Here is a 23,941-nt window from a genome sequence, read left to right as displayed (position 1 = left end):
ACCAGCAACAAACCTCACCTCTCCTACAACTGCTTTTCAGTTGTTTAGCTGGGATTATTCAGTTGCTATCTGACTCTTACTCTGCATTGACTTGAATATTGTAATGTGTATACAACACACACAGTGCACGGCTACTCAAACACAAACATATATTGCTGAACGTATCATGAAGATTTTTGCTGCCTGTAGCAATTTGTTTTTCTTTGGTTATTGTCATATCAAAGTTTGCACTGAGTCCAGTGTATGTTTATTTTTGTAAATATTTTTTTTTGGTTTAATTTTGGAATTGTTTCTGTAACACTTCACTGAGAGTTTGTACACCCCTACTACTCCACTGGCCTTTAATAAAAATCCTCTTTGGGATGATATCTGAGTCCTGAGCCTATCTACCACCTCCCCTTGATCTCTACGGGACACGTTATGACAATGCCACAGTTGAAAATGTAAATGTTTGTAGTCTTGCATATTGCAAAGTACCATAGCTGTGTTTAACAATTCTACAGTATATACAGTACAATACTGTGCTAATACTTGAATGGTAAACTGGTAACACTTTTAATGTGATGTAGTTACACGTTATATGTATTCACTATAGTAATAAAAGAAAAGTATGCTTAAGTTCAAGCAACTAACCTTAAACCAAACTCTAACCCTAACCTTACCCTATAAGTAAGTATAGTAATTATAGTATAGTAAGTAGTTAATTGATATTAGATTTTTATTCCTCTACAGAACCACAGTCTAGTTCCATGTCTGGAGTTCCAATGGAGACGCAGCCTTCTGTCCTCCCTATCCAGAGTGATGAGGGTGATGAACTGTTCCTCTCCATGGGCGAGGAGGGGCTTGGGGAAAATATAGGACAGCCCACTGAGAGAATCAACGACAAACCTACGCCAGAAGCACCAATCATAATCAGCCCACCGCAAACGCACAAACCCAACATGTATGATCTAGAGTGGCGAGCAGGTCGGGACTGGGGCATTCCTATCAATGCATACTTTGTAAAATACCGCAAGGTAAGAAATCATAAAGTATGCACATATATTTTCCATTATTAATGTTTTACTGATGTACTTCTTAAGAGGCATACAAAATGTAGACTATTATTACCCCGTCAAGAATGACTGAATCTCGCTCCACCCTCTTCTTTTTCCTTGGCGTTAGTTATAAGGTCAGATTTATAGCTATTAGATTTGAGAATGAGCACATACTCATAACAACGCCCTGTGTCGTTTACTGCAAAGTCAGTGCTAACACAATTCAGCAGTCTTTGCCAGCCAAGAGCGTTTTGGTAAGAAGTTGGTCATTTCCTCTTTAAAAGCCTGTATTTTCTTCAATAATAAGCTCCCTTGACTAATAAAACTGCTCTGGTTCTTTTCAAGATTGCTTTGGCAGCGCTTGTCCCATTGGCTCAGGAATAAATGACATAGCTTGTGCTCTCAGGAATAGTTGAGTGGGTTTGTCTTTTGTTATGATTCAGAGTTGGACAACAAGAAAGAAGTTACTGTTATTTGTTGAACTTTATGTGCAGTATGTGCAAACTCAAACACAGAATATGAGGGTTGAAACGATATGGCCATGTGCTTGAGATCTCTGCATACGGTAAGACTGTTCCCTGATTGTGCATGTGCTGTATGCACCTGTAGGTGGACGACATGGGGAATGTGGTGGGGAACTGGCACACAGTGCGGGTGCCAGGCAGTGAGAAGTCTCTGCCCCTGTCTGAGCTGGAGCCGTCCAGCCTGTACGAGGTTCTGATGGTGGCCCGCAGCGCTGCAGGAGAGGGTCAGCCCGCCATGCTGACCTTCCGCACTGGAAAGGGTGAGAACATATATACATAGTACTTTGAAAAAAAATACATACAATACTGTGCAAAAGTCTTGGGCATGTTTGTATTTTCACCAAAATATTTTCGCACTGCCCGGACAAAAAATTTTTTTTTGCTGTTTTATTTTAAATAAGCAAATGCTTTAGAGTCTATGATTGGATCATTATTGCAGTGATTATAGGCCTATGTCACACTTCCTGCTTCCGGAACGCGGAGTAGGGATACAGAACTTCCGGTCAACAGTGTTTCTCGATAAGGATTTAGATTATCAGCCATAATGTCTAAACTATCCAAGGTAGACTAACCACGAGCTATGAGGTTGTGAAATGAAGGTTTTTCTCCTGTAGAAGCTATACGTTCGTATGAAATCAACCTTGTTTTAAGAAAAACATGTTTTATCCACAAGCTTATGAAAAAAAACTACAGTACCCACAGTCCTAAGCGTAGCAGAAACGTCTGCTGATTGGTCCAACTCGCTGTTCCCATAGAAACGTTTACCTTACTGATGAACGGCTATACCCACAGCTGTTGTTGTAGTGTACCGGGTTGCTCTGCATCAGGACGTAGACAGCCATACCTCAGCTTTTCACGCTTTCCCGAAGGACGAAACACTCCGCAAGTCTTGGGTTAGGTTAATAAGGAGGGATGAGGGGCCTTCTTTTAATATTCTCCGGGGCAGCACTTTAGTTTGGAGTTTGCACTTTTAAAAGGAGAGCATCTACGTCTAGGAAAGTGATCGGAATAGACTTAAAGCCAATACTATACCAACCCGGTTTCCCTGGAATCAGCCCTGTCATCGGTCAGTTTTTGACCGTGTTAGGCAGGTTGCGGAGAGATTTGGTCCAGTGGTATCTATCGGACTCCGCCATTGTAAAAAGCTAACCAGAAGAGCCGTATCCCTACTAAAAGACGTACTTCCGTCCTTCTATTTTTTCGTGACATAGGCCTATTATGTTTATGTTTGGCAACAGTTCATCAAACCCTAATTGATGGAGTGTGTAGATTTTCATTTCTTAAACAACCATGTAGGAAGGCACACCATGGTAGGGTGACCACCATCAAACAAACCAAATGTGGGACGATTATAAGTTTGTGTGGGACAATGTGGGACATATTACCAACACTAAAACATAACCTGTCTGTTATATAACGTTTATTTACTTAATAAAAACATTTGTATTCTGCCTTTCAGCTGATAAAACTTATTTGTTCTTTAGTCCCTTCCAGAAAACACCATTACATCGCAATGTAACATAACTTGTGTTTATTTTACACGACATTTAAATTCAACACCACTGAACCCAAAGGCAGCAGACATCATGCAGTAACTGTTTTAGAAACAGTTCTGACCAAGTCCAACAAAATAAATAATGAACAAATAAAATATAAACCAACATGAATTTAGATCATTGACAGTCTTATATATTAAGAATATATTAAACCAAAAACTTTCATATTTTTTTTTTTTGTAGAAAGGATGTGAATTAAAACAACCACAGCAGGCAACAAGTTGATAAACTCTGTCAAATTTAAAATTTAATTGGCCGAATTATCCATTTGTTTTCTGACAGAAACACATGGAACGAATCATCGCTCCGCATTTTGATTGACAGTCGTCACAACCCACTGGTGATCGTGTTTACTCCTTTGCTTTCAACCATTGGATAGGATTTCAAAAACGGCTGTTGTATTTGTACTTCTGACGAAGCGCTGTTAAATATAGGTTAAAAACTACGTCGCAAAAAGAATATATAAAATACTTTCTTAAAAAGGCAAAAGAACGCATGCATGTTTTCTTAATATGATAATTAAAAACCAACAGACCGATGAAAATGAGGGACATTTTCTCAATATGCGATGTGCGGGACAAGGGGTGAAAATGCGGTACATTTGCAAAGCGGGTACAACGCAAAGCGGGACGGGTGGTCACCCTACTCCATGGTCAAATTCCAGGATGACAATGCCAAGATTTACCAGGCTGAAATTTTGAAAGAATGGTTAGGAGGGAGCATGAAGAATCTTTTTCACACATGAATGAAGTCCAGACCTTAAATTCATTGAAATTCATTGGGATGTGCTGGAGGAGACTCTACAGAGGGCTTGACTCTTGCATTGTCAATACAAGATCTTGACCAAAAATCGATGCACCTCTTAATGGAAAAAAATGTTGCGATGTTATTTACATCAAGAGTGCAATTTTTGGTTATTATTTTTCTTCTTTTGAAAGAAATTCATGTATTGATTAAATTGATCAAAAGTGACAGTAAAGATAGTAAAAAATCGTTTTTACCATTGATAATAATATAATAATTTATTAATAATGGATTTATTGCTTACCAAATAGGAATATTGGAATGAATCATGTGTCACGTGAGCTTTGCCATTACAGGAAAAAATTACAAAATATATTAAACTAGAAATCAGTTATTTTTAATTTTCACAGTCACAATGTTACTGTTTATACTTTATTTCTGAGCAAATAAATGTAGCCATAGTGAGCACAAGATACTTCATTAAGAATTATATTATCAATCTTAATGATCATGCTGTATCAGCATTAGGAATCAAATAGATTTTTTCTTTCTTTCCCTCCTTCTCAGAGAGAACTTCCCCCAATAAGAATCCCTCCAAGGCTCCAATTGTGTCTCTTCCAGAGAAAGTGCCGGAAGATAAAACCACTAACACTTATTATGGAGTGGTCATACATGACAGAGGTAAGAGGACATCCCAAAACCATATTGTACCACTTCTGCTTACTAATTATCAGTGATATACTTAAAGAAATTTAAATCCTGTCATGTGTCCTGTGTAGAACATAAAAAAGATAGTTTGAAGAGTGTTCATGCTGCTTTTTTCCCCATGTAGTGAAAACATATTGTGACCAGGGTCTGTTAAGCTCCAAAAAAGACAAAAAAGCACTACAAATTTAGTCTACACAGCCTATGTTTTTATTTTATTTTGAGTCTTCTGAAACCATAAAATAGCCTTATGGTCCAATAGAGTGGTGCAGGGATGACGTCAACAACCCGGAAGACTAATTCTTCCCTCGATCCCTCAAGAATTTCCTAATGTTTTTTTTTTATGAGTAAAATAAAACCTGTGGTAAACATGACTAGACGATACTTTGACATTTTGTTCTACATAGTAAATTACACCCATACTGAAAATGCAAATTTTGAAGCAAATGGTAAATGGACTGCATTTATATAGCGCTTTAACAGACCCAATGGCCACCAAAGCGCTTTACATTTATGTTATGTTTTATTTCTTTTTAAAAATGTATGTTGCTTATAAGTAACTAGATAAGAACGTTTGGGCTGTGAGTGTGTGCAGTTTACGCTGTAGAACAAAACGTCAAAGTATCGTCAAGTTAAGTTTACCACAGGCTTTATTTTACTTATAAAATGAAAAAACACATTATAAAACCCCATAGGAAAATCTCGAGGGAACCAGTGCTGAATTAGTCTTTTTAGGTTTTGACTTCATCCCTGCACAACTCTGTAATAAGAGTGCATAAAGGTTCTTCAGAATTTCTTCTTTTGTGTTCCATTATAAAATACGACATAAGAGCAAGTAAACGATGACAAAATCATATTGGGTGAAGTATTCTTTGTGTGTGTGTGTGTGTGTGTGTGTGTGTGTGTGTGTACACGTTTAAATCCTAATGGGTTTGGGCCCACTGTTATTTGCCACAAATTTTGCTCTGTCTTTCTCTCTTTGCTTGCGTCTCTGTGTCTATGGCTCAGAGCACATTCAGTAAGTACTCAATTGACTCTGGCATGATGTAGATCTCTTATGTGTTTTGGTTTATTTTATCTTCGTCTGCTCTTTTGGTCTTTTCACTGATTGGCTGTTAAGGTCACATTTTGCACTTGACATAAAAGCTGTTGTTTAGTTTTGTAAAACAAAATAATTAGGGTTTAGATTGCATTTACTTTTTACTAACTTCTGATTGGTTGGTTTCATCCCTAAGTTCCCGAGGCCCCAGATCGCCCAACTATCTCTATGGCAACAGAAAGCTCTGTCTATGTCACATGGATCCCACGAGCCAATGGTGGCTCTCCAATCACGGCCTTTCGAGTGGAGTACAGGAAACAAGGCCGCAGTGGGGACTGGATCGTGGCGGCCGATAATATCTCACCACTTAAACTGTCTGTGGAAGTGCGGAACCTAGAACCAGGTGAGGGTAAAATTTGTGAAAACTTGGAAAAACTGATTCCCAGAACTAATTAATATATATAAATATATATATATATTTTTTTTTATATTATATTTATAGTTTATAATAAAAATTGTTAATTAAATATTGTTATTCATATTTATTATAGTTTTATCAAATTATTTCAATAATAATAAGTATTAAGAAGTCATGTAAATAAATGTTTAATATATTAATATAATACTAAAACATTTTATTGACTAAATCCTGTTACACGCACTTGAAAATGTGAAAAGCTGAGAAAAACACCCAAATCTGGAACATCCAAATTTGTATAAAAGTGATTTAATGGGGACATAAATGTATGATGGGCTTAATAAATCTTTTCATGACAGGGTCCACATACCGTTTCCGTGTCATTGCCATGAATAACTATGGTGAAAGCCCTGCTAGCGCCACCTCCAGGCCGTACCAGGTCTCCTCGTCGAATCCACCCGTCTCGAACCGTCCGGTCGCTGGCCCTCACATCACTTCCACTGACGCTGTCAGTGATACTCAGATAATCTTACGCTGGACTGTGAGTATACTTGTAAGCAACCACACGAATGCATTAAAATCGCATACTGTAACTGCCAAATAATCTAAAATTACTCAAATTCATTAGTTCTGATACACAACCTGAGCTGCCCATCTAGCTTTTAATGCAGCGCATCATAAAGTCCTATGCTGACACAAAGGCTTTTAATAACAGTAGGCAACAAAATATGCAACTGTTTTGGCTAAAATAAAGGCAGCTGCCTATAGAGGCGGTAGACAGCGAGGCAGCTTTCTAGGGTTTGGAACAGTTTCTGTCGGGCACTCAAAAACTCATCACTGAATAAACTGTGAGTTTTTCTATAATTCTATGCTTCTGTATGTGTATTATTAGCACATTAATCTTTAAAAGGGCCTCGCCACTTGTACAAACAAATGTTGTTTCTGTTCCGGGCCTGTTGAAGGAATAACGCTGAACCTCACATTAGCAGCTCAGGGCTTTAAACTAGTGTGTGTGTGTGTTAATGGTTTAGACATATGCCTTTTATGTCTAATGGCCAATTTAATTATACTCGCATTTCACGCTTAATGCGAAAATGAGAGTGTAAAAACTGTCCAGAACTAACCACATAACAAGCCTCCCCGGTTTGTTCTTCTCTGCGGTGCCAGTTGTGGCGAAGAGTTTTTCAGCACGTTAGCAGAGTGTTAGTGCGTGCACTTTTCCAGGCGCTGTGTAGTAGCTTTTCCCATCAGCCCCTGAGAAAACACCCCAGATTGCCCAATCAGGGGGTGGGGTGTGTTCAGTACAGATTAGGAGGGCTTATCCAGCTCTAACGCTTATCCAGCTCTAACGAGTGGAACGGAGTGAGTGAGATGAGCTATTTTTAGAAGAAATGCACGGGAAAGAAAAGGTTTGATGCGTCTTAAAGGAGTAGTAGTAGGAGTATGTAACAATTTGCCATTTACTCATCTTTGTTATTCCTAACATATTGGAATTTCTATTGTGGAAAAATAAATCAATTTGAGGAAAGTATTTAAAAGTATTCAACTTCTGCAGTATATTCCAGGTCTTCTGAAGTCATACAACAGCAAAATCTATGTCATTATTTACTGAAAATCTGGATCCTGGATTGAATCCAGAGTTTAACTTAAAGGGATAGTTCACCCTTAAATGAAAATTATGTCATCGTTTACTCACCCTCATGTCTTTCCAAACCCGTATGACTTTTGTTCATCTTCAGAACACAAATGAAGATATTTTTAATAAAATCTGAGAGATTTTTATCCCTCCATTGACAGCTACTCAACTACCACTTTGACAATTTAAAAAAGTAAACTAAAGAGATCGTAAAACTAATCCATATGAATTGAGCGATTTAATCCAAATGTTCTGATGAACAGATTAAATTTAGGCTTCTGTTCACATTTAAACATTTATCAAGCACACATCAGATATGGTAAATGGAAGCTTAAGCATGCTTGCTTGAAGTGCAAGAACCAATGAGGTTCATTCACGTGTTACGCAGCACGTCGGAGCTTCCTCAAGAACCAATGAGCTTTGTTCTTGTGGGTCAAGCAGGTACGGTTAACGCTGCAGTCCGTAACTTTTTGGGGTTAAAAATTATCCAAAATTAATTTTTGAGCAAGTACATAACCACCCAGTGTTCAAAACTATCTGCTTGCCTTAGCTCGATTCAAAACGGTAAGCTTTTAATAATGTTTTTAATTCCAGTGGTACTGGTGTATTTCCGCGGGAAACTCGAGCAAGTCTTTGCGTCATTACGTCACATCTGTACACATACAGAAGAGTCTCGGCTAGTAGGCGTGTGAGGATGTTGGAGGTGGAGATTTATAGCCTTTTCTCACAGCACTTGATATAAACTTATCAATTTGATGGCGGATCCAGAAAGGTTCAAACGACAGTCACCAGTGACAACTGGAGATTCACCCGTTGTAAAATGCAAAAGACTTCGGAGTGGCTTCAGAAAAAAAGAGACTGCAACTGGAACCATGCGAAAACAAGGATAAATATCGGAAGGGCATTAAATGTAGTCGCGCAATGCTGATGTTACATTAACATTAACATTAACAATTTGAGAACAAAGTATAGTTTGCACGGTTTGATGTGATATGATAAGCGATCGTTAGATTTAATCAGCGCGATTTACGGCAATGCTTTTTTTCCCTTAGTTGATCAGAACAAAAGTGAATGTTACTTACTTGTTCAGAGGACATTTTCCTGTGTTGGTCATACTTCCAAAAAGTAGGATCTGTGATTCGGAATGACAGTATCCACACCGGCACGTTGACTGACAGCCTCACATTCACCTCGAAAAAATTGGATTAATCCGCGCTGTGCCGTGCCGAGGCACAACCCACGTAAAGTTGATAATTCCACGAATAAATGCAATTTCGAACAGAGATGGCGACAAAGAGGAAAAACTACAGACTGTAGCTTTAAGCTTCTGTTTATGTTCCCTGATCAATGTTTTCATGTTGATAAAAGCCTAAATTCAGTCTGTTCATCATTTATACCAAACGTGTCTCTTCAGAAAACTGAAGAAACATCGTTTTGTGAATTAGGTCAATCGATTCTTTAAAGGATCAGACTGAAAAGAATGAATTGTTTTTACTAATGGGACATTGCCTCTGACAGCTCCATTTTGATATTTTTCAGGTGCTTTTTTTGTAGCGTTCTTTCCCATTCACTTTCATTGTATGTAAGAGAGCTTACCAAGACAATCAGCAAAACATCTCGTTTTCAGTTCCTTGAAAGAAATAGTCATGTATGGAACGGGAAGAGGGTCAATTATTTAAAAACTGAAATTTAATTTTTTGGATAAACTAACTCTAAAATGTTAGCTATAAGGTTAGCCAATCATAACAAATGTCATGACGTCTAGAAGTCTTAAAGGTACAGTAGCCAAAAAAAAGAAAAAATGAATTCTAAGGGCCAAAAGTATGGCCTCTTTAAGTAAAAATGGGTGTCTTGATTCTAGTTAACCTTTAGTTAAGTTCAGATTTTTCAGATGGCATAATTGTTAGCGAGTGTATCTTGAGGAAACAAAAAATATATAATTAGCTTTTTCTTTCACTCCCTTTCATAGTACACTCCCTCCAGCAATAACAACACTCCTATCCAGGGATTCTACATCTACTATCGGCCAACCGACAGCGACAATGACAGTGATTATAAGAGAGATGTGGTGGAAGGTGAGATCATGATGTCTGTCTTTGCTCTGTTGTTGCTCTTATTACACGGCTACTTATACAATTAATAAATAAATGTGCATGAAATGTTGAAATTTCGTTATGCGAGAAGACACAAGATAAAGATACGAGTGACATGAAACAAACACAGCCGTAGAATGCATAATGCCCACCCACTTTTTCAGCAGCGTTTGTTCTGGAAGTATTTTTTCCATTCTTTGTCAGTGTTACAAGCCATGAATCAAACCAACCAGCTCTGAGGTGAATCACAAGATTAAAAACTTTTATTTGAACCAAAAAAAAAAAATTTATAATCGGACAAAAAGACGAAGGTATATACAATATAAAATCGTTAATTTAAAGTTGTTGATTATACCTAAATCTATAAACAATATATTTTAAGTTTATAGAAAACTATTCCTATATATATACTTATATATATATATATATATATATAGGAATAGTTTTCTATAAACTTAAAATATATTGTTTATATATATATACAGTATACACAAATATTTAAGTATTTTGAGAGCATAGGGAGGTTAGCTCGAAAACTTATTTCGCAGTGCTTTATGGGAGTGGGCGGAGCTAAATAGCTTTTTTGGCTGCACAGCACATTGGCTAATATAGTTTTTCACCATAAATTGTACCAGTTGTTAACTATGATTAATTAGATATAATAAAATAAGTTGAAATAATGTGGACAGATTGCTTGCACAAAAGCCTATACCATCGATTAACCATCGATTAACCACCCCTGAACTCAAAGGTCTGACCTTAAACATTACATTACAAATCCCTGTGGAGTTTTTACTTCTGAAAACTGATTGCTACGCTCTGCAGGAAATCCGTTGCGTGGGACAATGGTCAGTTATACAGTTTAGTAGTCATAACACACAAATATTTAGCAGATAAGTGCTACGATTGACCAATCAGAATGAAGCATTACAGAGAGCCGTGTAGTGTGAGTGTTTAATGTATGTTCTGTCTCAGAGGGGGAGGGACACGGAAAGCGTAATCTGTTGATTGATGTGTAGTGAGTCCTGCGCTCAGAGTAATGAGTCGGTGTAAAATGTGCTTTTAATAAATGGCTGCCGCACTAATGGACCTGGACTGCAACCCAACACTGACCATTCAGAGAGGGATTTGAGTTTCCGAGAGGAATGTTAACTGCCTTGCCTCTCCTCCACCTCCTATTTTTACTTTTTGCACCTTTTCTCTCTATTCACATTGACCCCTCAAACCTCTCCTCGTCCGTCCAAACAACAAGCAGTCAGAAACACGCGGGGCAGATAAGATGACCTCATACGTCTGTGTACTATAGATTGTTGGTTATAAAGTTAATGTGAAATGTTGTTTGCAACCCATTTAGCTTACATCATCTGAATGTTCACAATCATGAATACAATCTACTACATGCCTTCTGTCATTTGATGGATAGTTAATATTATTTTTTTAGTATAACTCTAAATATGTTTATCTTCAGATCATGGTACACCTGACTTTTTGCTTGTGAAACTTTACTGGTTTTTAATACAGATAGAATAACCATTATATTTTGTGTGTGTGTGTGTGTGTGTGTGTGTGTGAATTATTATATTTATATATATATATATATATATATATATATATATATATGTGTGTGTGTGTGTGTATGTATCTGTTGGTCATTGTTAGTTACTGTTAGTTGGTCATCAAGTTACTCATTACTCTGTAAGCTATGTACACGTGTGTGTTTGTGTATGTGTATGTATGTATATACTGTATACACAGACATTACAGTATGTAAACAAAAACTTTTATGTTAGTTGGGAAATAATCGCGATTAATCAAGATTAAATTTTCTACAGATTCTATAAACTGTTCTATTTTAGAATATCAGGCTTTCATATGTCAGGGTCAATTTCAACAGGGTTAACTTCAAGTGCATAGGAAATAAAACAGTCTGATTCAAACCTTGTGAGTTTGTGAGACTTTTTGACCGATTCATCAAAATCGGTTCACTAGAGTCATTTGTTTCTGAATCAGACTTCGCTCGCTGTGATGTATTATATCTTTGTGAACAGCCACCAAAGACAATGCACAAGAAGAAACTTTTATTTATTGTATTGTTTGAGGTACTCTAACTTTTAATCGATTAAGACTGCAAACTCACAATTTATGTTGTCATGTTACAGTTGTTTTTGCCAAAACACTATTATGTGTGCAAGGGGAAAAAAATGCATCAAACAGCCTGTGATGCGTTTCTCATGTATGTGTCTGTCTGTAAGTGTTTGTTTTGTGTTTTTCTCTTCCATTATGCAGTACAGCAGCTGTTCGTTTAGTGTACAGTATGCCTTCACTGTATTAAAAAGAGAAGTGAGCTACACAAATAAAATATTGTGGAACTGTAATTAGAGAGCTGGCTCTCAGCATACATGTGTGAGAGGTAGCTGTGGCGAGCGGCTGCTACGATCTCTGTGTGTGTGTTTGTGTGTGTGTGTGTGTGTGTGTGTGTGTGTACACAGGGCCCTGAGTGTGTTCAGTGGGAATACTGGAGCCAGGCCAGAACAAACGTTAAGCTGCCTTATAAGGAGCCTGTCTGCAGCAAAGCAACTGTCTGAATCCTTCTGGGACACTGTGAGAATGAGAGAGCGAGAGTGTGTGTGCAAGAGAAAAATGAGATTGAGCAAATGAATTGTGGTTTGAAGAGAACAACACATGCTTTGAGAAAAGCCCTTCTCATTCAATAGTCACTCTCATTGCCTTCCTTTTCCCGCCTCTTCCCCCAGGCTTCAAATTATTGCATATGATTGGTCAACTCCAACCTGAGACGTCCTACGACATCAAGATGCAGTGCTTTAATGACGGTGGCGAGAGCGAATATAGTAACGTAATGATCTGCGAGACCAAAGGTGAGAGGCTGAAGTACTGTCACAGGAATGCTATACTTAACATGTAGACAGGAACCCATAAAGCCCCTTTGGTAATGACAGAGGAAAGCGAGCTATCGTTTTATTAGTAGCTAGACAAAGAGAGACATTGTGCTGCGTCTACTTGACATCATTCACTGATAACTGCCCTTAATGCAACGCTGTTGAAATCAAACCAGAGCGTCAGTCACAGCCAGAGCAAATACAAATCATGGAGTGCAAACAGACCTGCTGCTACCACAAACTTTAGGACTGGCAATAGATGCATTGTTATATGCCAGCACTTGTTAGTGGTGCTTTATTATTGTTTATACTAGGGGTCAAAGATTTGAACAAACCCCTAATCCTAAGTATTAAAGCATTAGTATTAAATGGTGCAGAATTTATCCCACCCCATTAGTTCGACAGACGATGAATGGTACATCAGCGGTTCATTTTCAAATCCGTAGATCTTACTTTCATGTTGTGGAAATACAAACCGGAAGACAGAACAAAACGAGTGCAGCGCTTAAAAGGGGTGGGGCTAAATCATGTCTACAGCAGGTTAGCAATGACCTACTTTGATTTGAAGCAAAATCGGACTAATAGACAAAGGTACAAGACTGTTCACTTAACAGAGAAAGATCGACAATCCATTTAGGCATTGCAAATGATATAATTAAATTAAAAATGATGGGAAAATAAAAAAAACTATTGATTTAAAGGTGTTAATTATGTTCATAGAAACAGCATATTTTATGCATAGTTTGAGAGCGTAGGGAAACAGATTTTTCATCATTCACACTGCTTCATGGGAGTGGGCGGAGCTGAAGAGTTATTTTAACTCGATTTGCTTCACCTGAAATCTCGTACTGTCTGAGTAGGTACTAAATTTGAATTTAATTTGTGGCCGTTAAAAAAATATACTTTATATATCGTCTGAATGATATTCAGATGTACTACATCATCCGCCATGTTGTTACTGTCACATGACCTACCAGCTTCAGTTGCGTTGCTTCAGTGTCATTCACAAATCCTCTCCCGTTGCACAATTATTTAAAAAAGAAGTTGAAGTACACATATACTGTGTTGCAGATGAAATTCACATCACACGCACGCACTATGTGCCAACTGTAACGTATGGGTAAAAAAACTAAGTATACCTTGGGATTTTAGTATTGTGACTTTTGCCTGGATAAGCACCATTCCCTTATATATATATATATATATATTAAATCACTAAAAAAACTAAATCTCCAACCAATAGCAATATAGCTTGTCCTATATTCTCTTGAAAGACATGTTTCATCCCCTCAAACTGACTTTGTTCTCTTTCTTTCCCTCCAGCCCGTCAACTTCCAGGTGTGCCCAGCCAGCGCCCCATAACCCCTCCAGGGTTTTCCCCTGCAGATACACCCAGCCAGCCAGGCGGCCTGCTCTACCTGATCGTGGGATGTGTTCTGGGCGTCATGGTGCTCATTCTGCTGGCCTTCATCGTCATGTGCTTGTGGAGAAACCGTCAGCAGAACAGTCTTCATAGTATGTGCCACCTTTCCTGTTTACTTCCTAGTTTTTGTGTGCTTTTTGGGGCCACTGTGTACTTAGTGATTACTAAGAAAACTATTGAATTGCCATTATTGAAGTGTCCAAAAATCATTACAATATTTTGTTTCCTCATAATGTATATTTTTATGGCGGAACATGTTACTTTGAAGTATCAACTTCGTTATTATTTTATTTAGATATGTAGTAATGAGGCCAGCCGCGCTGTGTTGTTTTAGTTTATGCACTATTTCTGTAAGGTTAAGAGAGGTTATGCTGTGTCAATGTCTTTATGAAATTGAGTTCGAGTCCACCTACTGATCCAGGCCTGGTTTTCATTGCCTCTCCTCGCCTGCCGGCCCTTTGAAGTTTTCTTTCTTTCTCTCTTTTTTCCTCTTTTCCTCTCTCAGTGAGATTGAGTAACAGAGTAAACAGTGCTGGCCACAGCGGCGTGTATAAGTAGTAACACTGACACACCTCCCCTTGAAATAGGCCACAAATGGGCCTGCTAACTTTTATCACACACACTCCAGTTCGCTGCTAGTCAGTTTTTCATGTCTGTTTGGCAAAAGACGAGCTATGATATGTTTCATATTCGTGGATGTTTCTTCAGCATTCAATTTTGTACAATATTGACTGAGGTATATTTTCTGTATGGTGTCTGCATTTTACTATCCATGTACACTATCGTTCAAAAGTTGGTGGTCAGTGAGATTTTTTTCATCAAGGCTGCATTTATTTGATCAAAAATACTGTAAAAACAGTAATGCTGTGAAGTTTTATTGCAATTTAAAATAGCTGTTTTGTTACTTTAATATATTTTAAAATTTAAAGGATTTTTTCGGCAATTCTTTTCCGAAATTTCAGCATTTATTTGAACATGAATTTCTTTAGTGTAACTCTGATCATTTAAATGCATCCTTTTTGAATTAAATTATTAAATTCTTTCAAAAAAAATTAATCTTTTGAAGGGTAGTGTATAATAATTACAAAAATGATTATTATACAATAATTTGCAAATAGTTTTAGATGGAGTTTAACATGTCACACATGTCATTAAAAATGTACTAACGTAAAAATATTCTGTGTAGAATACGACCCTCCAAGTTACCTGTACCAGTCTGCAGAGATGAACGGTCATGTTCTGGAATATTCCACACTGCCTGGCTCCAGCCATGTGAATGGAAGCGTGCACACGGGCTGTGGACACACCGCTCCCATGATGCCCCAGGCCTGCCATCACCTCCACCACAAATTGCCCAATGGTCTGGCTTTGCTGAACGGATCAGGAGCCCTCTACCCTCCTGGGCATCCTCACGCACATGACGCCTCTCTGCCCCACAACACCATGGAGTACGATCACCCACACCCTCATCACCTTCGAAATGTGAGTAGATGTTTGTGCATTGTGCGTTTGTATTTAGTTTTTTGCAGTGATATGGCAAACAGTTTTTGTGTTAAAGGTGTCACTATGTTGTGGAATGCTGCATTAACCAATCAGCATCCAAAATTACTAAAAACCTTTTATAATGTGTAGCGCAGTACAGTATGTACTGTAGCATGGTATGGTGCAGTAAATTAATATTTAATTGTCTGGACCATATTTTCTTTTACTTTGTGCATTTATGTTCACGGTTGTCTAACTTGACTTCTAACAAATGAATTTACTCAAATTAAGTTTGATTCGACGCATACGCTTGAAAGTGTTTTCTCCTCCCTTCTGAAAGTTAATATATGTATATATGCTGTATATTTGGAATAAAAAAGATTTTTAATGTTTTTGAAAGTAGTTTCTTATGCTCAGCAAGGCTCAATTTTATTTGATCAAATATACAGTAAAAACAGTAACTCAATTGTTAACATTAGTTAATGCGTTAACATGAACTGAGTGAGCAATATATTTGTTACAGTATTTATTAATCTTTGTTAATGTTAGTTAATAAAAATAGGCCTGTTCATTTTTTGTTCTTATTGGTTCATAGTGCATTCGTTAATGGTAACAGATACAATGTTGGATTTTAAAAGTGTATTAGTAAATGTTGTAATAAATATTAACTAAAATTATTAAATATGTTGAAATAGTGTTCATTGTTAGTTCATGTTAACTAACATAGTTTAAAAAATTAAACCTTATCGTAGTGTTACCAAAATCTCTGTTGTCCAATTAAAATTCTCTAATTTAATAATGTAATTTGTTCCTGTGACGCAAAGCTTCAAATTCAGCATCATTACTCCAGTCTTCAATGTCACATGATCCTTCAGAAATCATTTTAATATGCTGATTATTATTGGTGCTCATTTAATATAGACCTTTGTTAATTGTCATAATATTTGATAATATAATATAGTATGTTTTGTTATAATGTAATATAGTGCAGTAGTGTAGCCTGATATACAGATGAAACTCAAAAAATTAGGATATTGTGCAAAAGTTTGTGTACTTAAAACTCAACTTAAAAGGTGAAATTAATATTTAGTATATATAACTATATACACATGCATGATTATACTTTTCAGAGGGGCGACATTTCTGTATTTAAAATCCTTTTTTTTATTGATTTCATGTAATAATCTAATTTTCTGAGATTTTGAATTTGGGGTTTTCACAAGATGTGAGCCATAATCATCAAAATTATAAATTTTGCATGATATTCGAATTTTTCGAGTTTCACCTGTAATTTATTATAACATGTTATTGTATAGTATGGTGTGCTATGTCAAATATAGTTTAGTCTACTCTGCGAACATTTTTATACAAGTGGTCCATCTTCTCCCCTGTATATTTTTTCCTTTAGCATAGCATAGCATTGTGAGACTGAAAGTAACACGGTAATGTATAAGTGTAGTGTTTGGGTAATGAGAAATGAAATATGGCTTTTGTTGTGGCAGGGAGGTGGAATATACACGGCTCTGTCCCAGAACGATTCGTCGGACTGCATGAGCTGTCAAAACTTCTGCAACAACAACAGGTGAGAGATAGGGAAATGCAATACTTGGAAAAGTCAAGCCCAGTAGCTTGTTAATGTTTGGTGTTTACATGCCTGCAGAATTATGTTTTGCGCAGCACGCCTCCAGTCAGCAAACCAATCATCTGTTCCATCTGGTACTCATTTCACCCCTGACCTGAGCTTATTCTCTTCTGGGCTAAACACACACACACACACACACAAGCATGGCAGCTCATCTCGTCGAGGCTTGTTTGTGTACTCTAGTGTGTCCGGCAGTAACAGTTTACACTGAACGCACCCTTGCTACAGTCTTAATGAGCGGAGTGTTTATTTAGCCACGGCCGGCGGGGGAGCAGAGGGAAATGCTTCTGAACGGAGCTGATATCAGCGCACTAACTGTGTGCATCTGTGCACACTTTTTATCCCTGACTACTTCTCGAGTGCATGTGTATTTATACTCGCAGGTATTGTTTGTTTATGTGTTTATGTCTACATATGTGTGTGTGTGGAAGCCTCTCTGTCTTATCAGCATGTGCAAACACACAGAGACACAGGCTGTTGAGTCTGGTCAGGCAGCGTAGAGACTTGCGGAAATAAATCTGTGATCTCAGATGCGATCAGAGTTTGAATATAGCGGAGATGCTTGTTGCAGCTGGTGCACAGGCTCAAGCTGTACTGTAAGGAGGAAAATCATAGAAAAATAAAAATGCTGTCATTTACACATCCTCTTACCAAACCTGTATGATTTTCTTCCGTGAAACATGAAATGAGAAATTTTGAAGGATGCTCATGCTGCTTTTTTGCACACAACAAACATATATTGTGACAAGAGCTGTCAAACTCCACAAAAAGCACCTTTGAAATATAATAAAAGTAGGTATGCATGATTTAAGTCAATTAATTGTTTACAATTATCATATTTTGACATTAAATTGCCTTTGCTGTCATCAAATACTTAATCTTTAAAATACTTTAATAACACTGTTAAATGTAATCTTTGCAAAATATAAAAGGCCATTTAAAATAAATGAAATGCTTAAAATGCAAATCTCTAAATAAATATAGATTTTTCATACCGTGCATTATAATGTGATGATGCCTTAATTCCTACATTTAATCCACTGAAGCATTTTATACAATTGATTTTAGTTTTTAGTGTTTTATTTTTACTTTATTTACACAATATATTACAGAATTTGAATATTGCTTATTTATTGGTTATTGATCACAACATGAACATAAATACCTGAATCACCTGTGTCACACCAGTCTGTTAAAACCATTAAAAAAATATTGTTACTTGAAATAAATAAATGTCAAAATTAAATATAAAAGCAATGTTTACTAAATAACTATAACTGAAATAAAACATTAATAAAAACTATATAGACAGAAAAAGACAAAAACTCAAAATTACTAAAACTTTATGACAATTGCAATATAAAAGAATCAATACAATTGAAAATAAAAACATAACTAATTTAGACTATTAATAAAACACGTTTATAGTATCTCTATGATACTAAAATAACACTGTTTCTCACACACACACACACACACACACACACACACACACACACACACACACACACACACACACACACACACACACACACACACACACACACACACACACACACACACACACACAAATAAAAATTCAGAAGACTTCAAATATAGCACTAAGTCATGTGCACTACTTTCATGGCGCTTTTTGGTCAAAATTAGTAGAAATGCTTCATAAATTGAAATATTGGCAAGAGGACTTACATTTTTATCTTTGTTTTCATGGGAATATCTGGAAAATGTTTAGTTTTAAGTTTGGTTCAAGAAAGTCAAAGTTTGCAGTGCAGTGGCCATCATTTATGTCTTGCGTTTGTGTTCTGTGTGACAGGTGTTACACGAAAACCAATGGCACTTTCTCGGGCGGCACTCTCCCCCTAATGCACCGCGTGGCAGCGCGCCAACCCGACGGGCTCGAAATGATGCCCCTCAACCCCGTTCTGTCTCGCTGCCATGGACGTGACAGCCCACAGCTCAACAGCTCCCAGGAGAGAGATTCAGCCGAAGTGGTGGAGGAGGGCAAGACTCCACCCCTTTCCCAGAATTCCCCTTGTCTGCCTGTGGAAACAAAGTCCACGCTCGAGCAGCAGAGAGGTGAGAGAGTTTCAGCGCTATAAAGAGCTCTCTGATTCACTCCACACTCCCTCCGAATGAGGAAAGTCAGTGTTTCCTCTTGCTGTTCAGGAAATTACTGCATTGGCAAACTGTAAATTACCCATCATGCAATATTATTTTACCTGACTAGACTGCTGCATACTGGAGCTGGTGCATAAATCTTTTCTATCTATTTGTGTGTGTAACAGGAGTTCAGCCCGTGCAGCATGAAGACTCCGAGGGTCCCGTGGTGTGTTGGGAACGGCTGGGACTGCCTGATCTGGACTGTAAGGAAAAAATCTGGATCTCTACTGGAAGCTTGACTGGAGATTTCATCCAGCCTACAGTGCAGGAGATCTGAACATGTCAAACATACATACACTCTAAACACAAGAAAGAGTACGAGAGAAATTGGGAACAGGAACATGGACACATTAAAAAAGGAAATGGCTAGTGATGGAATGGTCAGAGACATTGTGTGATGTGAAGTGGACACCAAACTGACTGCTCTCAGAGCTGGAGAAGACAAGATGGAAATAAATAGAATGAAAAGAAAGAATCAAGAGACTTTTATGCAAGGATGGTGGAAAACTCAAAGGCTAAAACGATCCCATTGGTGGGAGGACTTTTAAAAGTAAAAGCAAAAACTCTTTAGATGACTTATTTATTTTTTTGTAGTAGTAAAATATTATTTCATATGAATGTATCTGTTGTAAGAAAAAAAGGTTTGTCTTTTATATTATTTATGCTTTTTGTTTTTGGGATGAGAAACTTATTTTTTGTTCTTTATTTGTCTTTATATATTTTTTTGTTTGTTCCACACAGTGTGGAGTTTAGCCATTGTATGTGTAAAGTTATGTTATAATATAAAGAGAAGATTAAGTATTACGTCTATCCATATCCTTCTCTAATGTTTTAATGCTCTACCTTACTATAGGGCTCTCAAACTACCGTAAATGGATGAATAATAACAGATTTATATGGCCCCACAAAATGGCTTATTGCACCCCTAAAGCACATATGGAAACGCACAATTGGAACCTAGAAAGGTTCCATGCAAGCATAAAATTTGATCGCTTTACTATAATCTATAAAGCAGCCTGAACTCTGGGCCTGAGGGATATCAGAAATATCTATTAAAGAGTCCGGGAATTGCAACAGCTTTTTGAAGTTTTCCCGAGTCAATCCCGCAGCCTCCCAGCCACACCTCCTATCCATGCCTCTTTGTTAACCATAAAAAAAACTTGAGTGCCTGTATGACCTTTGAACTTCCCAAAATGTGTTGAAGGGCGCTGGTCGTGTTCACATCACGTGAGTGTTTTTGTTTGGTTGCTTAGTTGAGCTCTTTACTGCGGTCTCCTCGTTTCAGCTTCAGATGTGGTTTGTACTCAAGTTAACTGTCTACATAAGCAGACTGCCAAAGGGTGGATGGTGCATTGTCATGTTTTGCAGTCTTTTAACAGCTGATTTCAGGCAGGCACTGATGGATGGTTGGATTAAGAAGATGTTTACATCATCATTTCTCTTTGCTTTTTTCCTTTATTTTTGATATACAAGAGCTTGATGTACTATGAAAACATACTGTAATTTTCAGATCCTCCCTCATCCATAAAGAGTATTCACAGAAACAAAGCTTCAAAAATGAACTTTTTGCATTGACTTTTTGGCATAAACTAGATTTAAAAACACATTTCCATTATGCATATCAAGGACACCTATTTGGTGCGCACTCAAGGTTAAGTGATGAGGAAGTTGGACCTTAGACACTTATTTCTTGAATGTTAAGATCCCTCAAGGAACAACCATGATGAAAAAATAATAATTATATATCCCCTCTACAGGCTACACCCTTCCTGTAAAAGCACACAGAAAGTGGTGAGACCATTGACATTAGTGTGTGTTCGAATAAGTGGCAATGTCATGTTTTTTTTTTTTGCTGTGTAAGCCACAAATTTATCTGCCATACAAAGTTAACATATCTGATATATACTATAAGATATTAACATATCTTATAGTATAACATATAACATATCAAACTTAGTTAACATTTGTTTGTGTATTAATGCAAAAGTTGTATTGTCAAGTATGTGTTGCTTTTCACTATTCCCACAAGGGGCAGTATAGCAGGAATTAGCACTAATCTGTTTTATGGTCAGAGCAACAGTTTGCAGAGAATCTTGCTGAACAAGGCAATGTTTATAGCAACGTACATAGATATTAATGCATGATACTTTTTCACGGTACTGAGGTTTCTTGCCTCCAGTGCCAGATGAACGCAGGAATACACATCAAGTATGTTTAACCAGGCCATGTGTTGACCGAACGGTTGTGTTCACGTATTTGCGTGAATATTGACTGAATGAGTGCAAGTTGTGGGTGCAATCATTTTCTATGAATTGTTGAAACTGTTTTAATTAATATGTACATTTCACAGCTAATTCTAATGTTATTCATTCTTTCCCCACCAGCGTTTTTTAAAAAATTGCCAGACACCCCCAGCATTTTTTATCATTTGCACAAAATTTTCATGGCTCCCAAAATATTTTGTTGTGTGCATATCTGAACATGCAATATATCAAAAGAAAGATCAGTCTCTGCTTTTGAACAACATAAAAGTTTTATTAAGACTTTATCAACACTTCAATGTGGGTAAGTTTCATTAAAAAGCAACATTTTGAGCAAAAGGCTGAGAAATTATTTTTGCATCTGCTTAAATATGCTATCGCTTGTTTCTGCGTCATCTTCACATGTCTTTTGATCAGGAGATTCAGTACTCTTTCAGAAAATGCGTCATAGCGCCCTCTACCATATAATACCTAAACTGGTTAGTAGGCTGAGTGGGAGTGGTTAACAGAGTGGTTAGAGTGGTTAACAGAGCTGGCAGCTTTTATTTGCTCAGTCCTTGGTAAACCCCTTCACTATCCTTCCATTATAGTGCCAACAGACACCCAGGCCTGCTGGATTGTTCCCCACAAACCCTCTGACACCATGAAGCTTCCATCTGTCATTTTTGGTTGGAAAGAAGAATGTAGATGGAGGAAAGACAGGAGGTATTACTGTTTCCAGATTGTGGCAAACCGTTTAGCGCACAATCCAGGCCACTTCAAGCTGGTTTCTTAAATTCTGGCTGAGCTTGACCGTGTCTGGACATTAAAATATTCCTTCTGCTCCACTGGGCTTCAGCTGGAAAACCAAAGTCAGGATCTAAACAACAGGCACAGGTAGGCCCAGAGTCATATCAGATCACACAAATGATATCGAAGCTTCTCCTCCTAGACCTGTGAATTTCTTTTAATATGGTGAAGATGACTGTTAGAGTGGTGTCCTGTATAGCTTGAGCCATGAAGTCATTCCTGTAGCACAAATAGTAGAGGAGGATGCAAGCAACACCAAGGTCATGGGTTAAATTACCAGGGAATCCAAGAACTGAATGCAATTTAAATCATTTTGCATAAAAGTGGCCAAGAGAATCAGAACTGGTGGTTCTAAAACCAATTGATTCTCTAATCATGTCAGTCATATCCAACTCTTGGTGATTCCATGGGCGATTCTATTCACAAAAGACTATCCATTAATTTTCTTGGTGATGATTTTTTCCAGAGTAGGTCACCAGGTTTTGCCCAACCCCTCCCTATTACATGGCTTGGGACTTACATATACACACACATTCACACCTACTGGCGATTTAACGTATCCAATTCACCTACAGTATACTGCATGTTTTTGGATTGGTGGGGAAACCGAAGCACCCGGAGGAAAAGGCCTTCCAAGGACCTTCTTGATGGAAGGCAACATTGCTACCCACTGAGCCACTTTGCCACCAACCATTTGATACTAAAACCATCTGATACTGTCCTGCAGGGATGGGCAACTTTGGTCCTGGAGGGCCACTGTCCTGCGGAGTTTCGTTCCATCTTTAAAAAAACATACCTGTCTCTGCAGGACTGTGGTCGCCCATCCCTGTTCTACTTAGAAAGATTCCAGAAACAATGGATGGGGAAAAGACACTGAGAAAGAATAGATTGACTGTGACAGAGAGAGAAAGAAGAAGGGATGTTGACGAGATCAGGTCATTTGATGAGATGAAGATAAGTTTGAGAACCTCCTGATAAAGACCTACTTTTAAGTCGCTCTTTACTTGCCCTGCCTCCACCCTGTCCTTTTGCCTCCTGCACCGCACTCAGAACCCTTATTAAGGGTACCATGGGAACAAATGTACCCATTGTCTAGCCCAAAAATTCCTCCCCCAGTTTCTGAGTGGACCTGTTAGCGCCTTCTCCAACCCCCTCCTCCGCCCACCATTCTTCGCCTGTCACTTTGGCACACCCTGAATGAATGTAACACTCATGAATTAGGCCGTGTTTCTTTCTCTTTTCTTGTCTCTTGTTCTGAGAGTGGCCTGATTTGACTCAGCTTCCAAGCCATTTATCCATGAGAGGTTACAAAACCGTACAAAGACTCTGGGACTCTGGCCCTGCCCCAGCCCTCTATTATTTTAGGCAAATTTCAGCCCCATAATCAGTGTTGAACAAATAAACTACCATTTTCTTGACCATGATCTCCACGGTCAACAGGAAATGTATGCACGACTTATGATGTCAGCTGATGATTGGGTTGTTATTTCATATGGGGCTTACATTATGCATGGCTATCACTATATTTCTGTGGT

At 37.8% G+C, this 23,941-nt stretch overlaps 2 protein-coding genes across 2 annotated transcripts in view; both read left to right on the top strand.

Moving 5' to 3' along the window:
* The window catches only part of cdon (cell adhesion associated, oncogene regulated), a 47,132-nt gene extending 26,962 nt beyond the window's left edge, over nucleotides 1–20,170 (top strand). The window contains exons 8-19 of the mRNA XM_077248349.1: nucleotides 733–1,016; nucleotides 1,647–1,821; nucleotides 4,429–4,542; nucleotides 5,802–6,008; nucleotides 6,383–6,564; nucleotides 9,629–9,734; nucleotides 12,506–12,628; nucleotides 13,973–14,164; nucleotides 15,259–15,554; nucleotides 17,057–17,136; nucleotides 19,010–19,272; nucleotides 19,482–20,170. Of these exons, the coding sequence (XP_077104464.1) occupies nucleotides 733–1,016; nucleotides 1,647–1,821; nucleotides 4,429–4,542; nucleotides 5,802–6,008; nucleotides 6,383–6,564; nucleotides 9,629–9,734; nucleotides 12,506–12,628; nucleotides 13,973–14,164; nucleotides 15,259–15,554; nucleotides 17,057–17,136; nucleotides 19,010–19,272; nucleotides 19,482–19,633 (2,174 nt within the window). The 3' untranslated portion in view covers nucleotides 19,634–20,170. The remainder of the gene's footprint in view (nucleotides 1–732; nucleotides 1,017–1,646; nucleotides 1,822–4,428; nucleotides 4,543–5,801; nucleotides 6,009–6,382; nucleotides 6,565–9,628; nucleotides 9,735–12,505; nucleotides 12,629–13,972; nucleotides 14,165–15,258; nucleotides 15,555–17,056; nucleotides 17,137–19,009; nucleotides 19,273–19,481) is intronic.
* The window catches only part of LOC143757334 (uncharacterized), a 252,183-nt gene that overhangs the window by 146,016 nt on the left and 82,226 nt on the right, over nucleotides 1–23,941 (top strand). The window lies entirely within an intron of this gene.

Source organism: Siphateles boraxobius, unplaced genomic scaffold (assembly GCF_051911475.1).
Source record: "Siphateles boraxobius isolate OS27281-9 unplaced genomic scaffold, OSU_SipBor_1 30, whole genome shotgun sequence".
Lineage (NCBI taxonomy): Eukaryota > Metazoa > Chordata > Actinopteri > Cypriniformes > Leuciscidae > Siphateles > Siphateles boraxobius.
Note: the sequence above shows the minus strand (reverse complement) of the source record. Positions and strands in the feature narration are given on the sequence as shown.